Source organism: Lygodium microphyllum, chromosome 6 (genome assembly GCF_053477565.2).
Source record: "Lygodium microphyllum isolate KBCC chromosome 6, Lygodium_microphyllum_v1.1.10, whole genome shotgun sequence".
NCBI classification, from domain to species: domain Eukaryota; kingdom Viridiplantae; phylum Streptophyta; class Polypodiopsida; order Schizaeales; family Lygodiaceae; genus Lygodium; species Lygodium microphyllum.
The window spans coordinates 79935844-79942364 of NC_141140.1; the positions used below are offsets into that span (position 1 = coordinate 79935844).

Below are 6521 nucleotides of genomic sequence, written 5' to 3' on the forward strand. Positions count from 1 at the left end.
TTACTAACTTATTAACTAACTAACTAACTTTCAAACTAACCAACTAACTTTTATTGCATGGAAATATTACAATCATGTATGACCAAGGGTACTACACCCTTATTCTCAATGGTGTGTTGAGTATCATCCCCTATACACATGTATCCATTCTTCTCAGGAATCATATTTGTAAACCAATCACCATGTGGTGTCATGTGATTTGAAGCTGCAGAATCAATTACCAAACATTATCTATTTCAGCATCCTTAGGTGCACAGTCTTGAACATATATCATGGTAAAAAATTTGTCGGTGGAAGTGTCCTCTATATGACTTGATGATACATAATGTCCCTGCTGTTTCCTTTTTTATTAGCTTGCTTTTTCCAACACTATTTGGCAATGTGGCCATACTTGCCATAGTAGTGACAATCCTTATCTTTATTTGGATTTTCATGAATATGTTGTGACTGCCAAGATCCTTTGCCCCTAGGGTTGGATCTCCCCGTCACTCTAGAATGACCACCACCTCTTGCCCTGTTGACCTTGTAGGGCATTACTACTCTGAGATGCATGCTACTATGTTCCTCGTCCATGAGCAAACCCTCTACCACGACTACTATGACCTCGTTGATTAGAATAGAACACATCATCTTTGCCTTTAGAGCCACTTGATCTTGTAGTTAACCCCAATTTGACTTATTCATGGATTAGTAATGACACAAGATCATCAAAGTTTGGCATTTTAGCCCACATAGATATAGAGGTCAAATGATTTGTACTTAGGTCCCAAACCATTGAGAGTAATAGCCACTAAATCCTCATCATCAACATTAGCTACGACTAGTGCTAGTTGATCTGCAATGGTCTTAATTTCAGTCACATATTCCTGTATACATTGACCTTTTCGATCCATATTGTTGAACTTCTGCTTTAGCTGGATTTTGTGAGCACTAGTGGTCGTGCCATAATACAGCATCAAAATATTCCAAGCATCTTCTGGTGACTTACAGTTCATTATTTGCATGACCATTGCATCAAAGATGCACAAAGACAGCCAATGCAACACTTGTCGAGCTCTTTCCATCCATGCTCGATGTGCTCGTTTCTGTTCAGTTGTAGGATTCTTATCAAGAAGTTCGGGTTCAACTTCAGCACCTGTAACTAAATCCCAATAACCCTTTCCAATCAGGAATTTGTCCATTCGAAACTTCCAAATAGCATAACTATTGTTATCAAGTTTGTCTCCCACTATTTGAGTTATATTATCAGTTCTCTTTGCATTTGCCATCGTAAGAGTTCAATATGTTCAATGCAGTAATAACCTATTAATGCGTGACACCCTGCAAGCCAAGATACACTTTGCTCACAACAATTATTCTATTCACCGTATATTTAGGGCAATTTCAGTCCTCTTGTTTTTAGCACTAAATTCACTGCAATATACACATTATCTCAGCTTCCAAACTTGTCCAAACATGTTCCAACATGTATACTCTTAGTTGAGTAGCATCAACACTTAAGCATTGTGGTTATAATAGTAACACAAGCTTCTCGTATTCATGTAAGAAAATAACTTTCAACAATCTGAAATTGCAGGGAATTTCAGTATTCAACACAACCTTATCTCACAATTTGTGCTCATAGCAACTCAAATAGCAAGACATAACCATATAGAAACACCCATGCATGTATGAACATCAAGTCATGTTTCAATGAGCTATTGTCAGTGAGAAAAAACCTGTCGAGATTTCCTTATAGCACATGACATGCCACTATTCCTCCAATTTGTTTGCCCAAGTATTCAGCCACATAGATTGCATGACAAGTTCAATGCCAACATTTTGCTCAATGTCCAAGTTCTATTCCTTTCTGCATTAAACACTAGATATGGATGGACCTTTTAGTCATACATAAGAACAGACTTTGATCATGTCACTCTACTGAATTTTGGTCATCAACTTCTAAGAGGCTTATAATGAGGCCAACCAATCAATTGATACATGTGCCCAATGTAGACCAAGAGAAACTTGATTTATTAACGGTAATGCTTCCCATACAATGGAGACAACACAAGTACTACCTCTAGGATGCGACTAGAATATTCTCAAAAAGGTATTCAGCCCTCATGATGATTCATAAACATCAAGCAAGCATGTAGCTTTAGCTCACTGACTAATCACTGACTTACCATTCTAGTAAAAAATGGGCTCTCAATCTCATGCCTTAGAACTCCATGAACTAGTGCCTTATGCTCCCAAGGCATAGTACCATTCATACTTCAGTTTAGATTCAACTCTGAAAACATATAAATTTTAGTCCATGACCTTGGTCAATGCAAGTGGCATACCACTCAAGCATTCTTTGCTTAACAAGCATTGTACTTTCACCACTCATCAAGAATCAGACAGCCCATACATTGCAGATCTAGATTACTTCTAGACTAGGTGCCAAATCAGCCCAAGAAACACAGATCTCTGCCCTTGCTTGACCTTGACTTCAACAAGCACACACAAGTGCTCTATCTTCTGCGATTAGCTCCTCTTCAAAAGGCCTCAAGATGAAATCAAGAATTATCATAGTTCATATCTTGTCCACATTGGTAAGCAGGAGAGAAAACAAGTGCCATCTCTACCTTCAGGCCATGATATGAATCAGGAAACAAACGCACTATATGCAGTCCACGCTGATGTCTCAGTGCTCATGACTGGTTACGCTGTAGTCCACGCTAATCCTAGCTGCTCACATTGATGTCCATGCTAATCTCAATGCTCACTCCACGCTGATCTAGCTACTCACATTAATGTCCATGCTGATAGAGATATAAAGTACCAATAACACATGTGTTTGCTCTGATTGATTCCTAACTAGTCAACACTCAACTAGTTGGTCTTCCTTACTTGTGATTGCCATTGCTTGCAGTCCCTTTTAGCTCCACTCATGCCTGTTCTCAGCCAAAACCTTGCTCTGATACCATGTTCAGGGACAGAGAGAGACATTAGATAACATAGAACAAGCAACTCTCATATTATCCCTTTCTTATTATTCAGATAATCACTCACTACTGAAGTAGCCTAATACATCTTGATCTTCGTAGGTCAAAACCACACTACTCTAATAACTCTATCTAAGTCATAACCTGACTTATTTAGTGATGCACACATGCTAGAGACAACTGGACACATACATATCATGTCGCGGGCATACATGTAACATGAGCCTGAAGTATCAACATTAATGATGGCAATAATTGAAAATATTCAAAGAACCAAAATTTCAAGTTTTGGCTATGGCTACCAATAGGATACACAATTAAGGTTTTGCTATGTGTGAGCAGCATGGAAATAATTTTGCCAAACCCTCTTAGGTGGAGATAGCCACTTTGGGGGACTAACAAATCCCTATGGTGGCTCAAGGGATTGTGCCCTTTTCTACCCATTAATGTAGCGCGAAATCTCACACTATCCAATTACACAAGTTCTATATTTTTCAGCCATGCCACCTTCCTCATTGCCCAATGTTGGAGTTTGTTGTGATGTATTGAATGGCCCTGAGTTGAGGAGTAATGTCCAGAAGAAAGAAAGAGCTGATATGGCCTCCTTTGCTCACACCATCTCCTTTAAGGTCAGGGGGTCAAAAGCTGTGGCTATGGAGGTCAAGGGATAAAATGAATAAGGTGAAGGTTCATGTGCACTTAGTGATAGGTGATGCTAAAGGAAGCTGAGGAGATCAGAGATGGCTTTGATACCATGTGGAAAATTAGAGTGAAGCACCATTGAGATGTGCACAAGAGGGAGAGAAGAGCTCAAAAGTACAAGAACAAGTCTTGCTTATTAAGTTGCTCATGAAAGTACAACTTGGGTCATTCTCACTCATCACTTGATGTAGACCCATGGGCTGTTTATATAGCCCTAGATGGTTAGGGTTAGGGTTTCCCCTTCCCCTTAGGACCATTCATACCTAGCTACCCTTATCCCCTCTAGGATAAGGAGGATTCACATGCTTACACTCTCAACAATCTTACACATAGAACACGAACGTAATAGAGTCCTATCATAATATAAATGTAATGGTCTAGGAGATTGTATATATTCCTCACTTAATTGATTTTTCCCAAGATATTGCACTAACCTACAACAAAAGAAAATCTTACACTCTCACTATTGGTTGTCACATATACATACAATTGCAATGCATTCAAGAATTTATATTCTGATACCATATTTAGATTGCATATACAAAGTGTGTGGCACTCTGTGCTCAAACAACTTAACTAAAAACCAGGCAACTTGAAGTGCACAAACAATCTTTTCATGATTTTTTCTAATCGCATCGATGTTGTGTTGCTAAGGAACAACACTGGGCTAACCCGTACTACTGAACCTCTTAAAACTTATATGAACCATAACATATATGCCAAGAAACCAACAACTTAATCAAACATCTTTCCATATCAATCCCAACCCCCCTACTATTTAGATTTAGATTGCTTGCACAAATGTAGGGATAGAGATGAAGAATCCAAGAGCACACATACAAAAGCAATGGAGACTTAAGAACACAAAGAGATAGGGCTGAAAACTTCTTTTGTATGTATATGTAGTCCACTAAGTGTGAACCCACTAAGGAAAAAAGAGATGGCACAATAAATATGCCATAACCAAGGGTGGACAATGCTACTCTTGGCCTAAACAACATGCTTTAGGGTATTCAATCACATCTCCTTCAACTTCCTAGTAAGATTCAAGTGCATGGGCCATGTAGTTGTGGATGTTCACCATCCTGTTGATACAAGTATTTTTACCTTCCTTTGAAAGCCTTGGTCAAGTTCACTCAACACTTGCATTTTTCATTACTATACCCTCAATACCCTTCCATCAAGAGTGTGGATTTGGCCCAATTTCAAGGCATACTTATCTTCCCCATCCACCACTTGGTGAGGGTGCTATTATGGTTTCACTCTCATGTCAAGGTCAATTTCTCTTAGTGTGTTGCAATTACCACAGGTTTGTGACAACTCTCTAAGGGTGTAGGCCCTTCCTTGCTACTAGGTCTTATAGACTTAGAGACATTGTATGGCAAACTAGTCAAGGTTGAGGATGCAAGTTCTTGCCTCACCTATGGTGTGGTTTAACCTTTGGAAAAAGTGTGCTTACCCCATCAAGTGAGAGTTGGATTTAAGGGTTAATCTTTGATACAATACTTAAAAGTCTTCAAAGTAGATTTGGATGGTAGATTTGTAGAGCACATCTTGAAGCTATTGTAGGCTTGAAGGAACTACTTTTTTAAAAAATAACTTGGGTTCCCTTGGATTGTACCTAAGTCCAATCAATATGGCTAGGGTAGCCTCTTATGTATTTTTCGGGTTTGAATGACTTGCACAAGTATAATGAGATATAGTGTAATTTACATTGCAAGAGTTGCAATGTAAGTGTTGTAGCTAAAAATGGTGTCCCTCAATGTGACTATCCCCTCTCTTCCAATCTTCTTCCAAGGCTCAAAGCCTACTATCAATCTTCCAAAAGGGAGGGTGCTATGAACTTCTAAGACTGAGGGCCCTAGTATTGAAAAAGTGATGGCCCAATTATTGGCCTATTGTCAGGGGGACCCTCATGTGGCTTAAGGCCAAATTGGCCTATTGAATGTCCCATGGTTGATTGGTAAGGTTAAGTGATAAGAAAGACTTATTAATAGGTCTACTCGATCTAATAAAGTGAAAAGGGATGGATGCAAGACTTTAATGCAGGATCCATTCGTGCCATCGATGTATATTTTGTATAATCCTTTTCATGCATGTACCATCTATGTGCATAACCCTCAAGGTAACCTTGTATGCTCTTCATGCTACGTATGATTTTGTTGCATAGCATTGGGATGCACTGATTGTAATTGAGTATAAGGATTTGTGCAAACCTCAATGCAACATGTGCATAAATCTATGCAAGGTCATCTTTGGTTGCAGAAAGAATTTCCCTATAATCCCCTTTGAGTTCATTAACTATTGAAAAATAAATTTAGGTTGCTTGTTAAAATGAACTCATGCATATGCCGAAGCGATATAACCTATGTCTCAATGAATAGTGGCGATAATAATTAGTACATGGATATTCGGATATGAATTGTCCATACCTGACATTGTTGACCTCTATACCCTTTTGTCCTCTCGTAATAATAACCCATAGACTAACAACTTCAGTGCCGTTAATGTCAATTGCTTCTATAAGGCTAACTCCACTGCCACTAGGTAGCTCCTCTACCATAGCTTTCCCTTGTTGTAATATTTTCTTCAGACCTTCATCTTGCTGGAGATTATTCCCTTGCGCTCGATGATTAACTAGACCTAGCTGTTTACTTCCTTGCTAGAGAGAGCTAATCTTACTCCAACAGGTATTGGCTAAATGGTTGGACTTCCCACATATGTCACATTTGACATTTGGACAATTCCTAGGGAAATCTTGATGGGCCACCATCTTCAAGGTGTCACTTCCCTATCAAATTTTGCTGCTTCTTAAGGAAATTAACATCAATGGCTATTTGTCTATAT

The 6521-nt window shown here is 38.9% G+C and overlaps 1 protein-coding gene across 1 annotated transcript; it reads right to left on the reverse strand.

Moving 5' to 3' along the window:
• Window positions 1-722: 722 nt before the first annotated feature.
• Window positions 723-1268, reverse strand: LOC148034724 (uncharacterized). The gene has a single exon (XM_087680703.1). The coding sequence runs from the start codon at window positions 1266-1268 to the stop codon at window positions 723-725; it is 546 nt and encodes a 181-aa protein (XP_087536829.1).
• Window positions 1269-6521: the final 5253 nt, after the last annotated feature.

What these genes read in the sequence shown, in the direction of transcription:
- LOC148034724 (XM_087680703.1), bottom strand. Translation starts at nt 1,268, where the DNA reads ATGGCAAATGCAAAGAGAACTGATAATATAACTCAAATAGTGGGAGAC.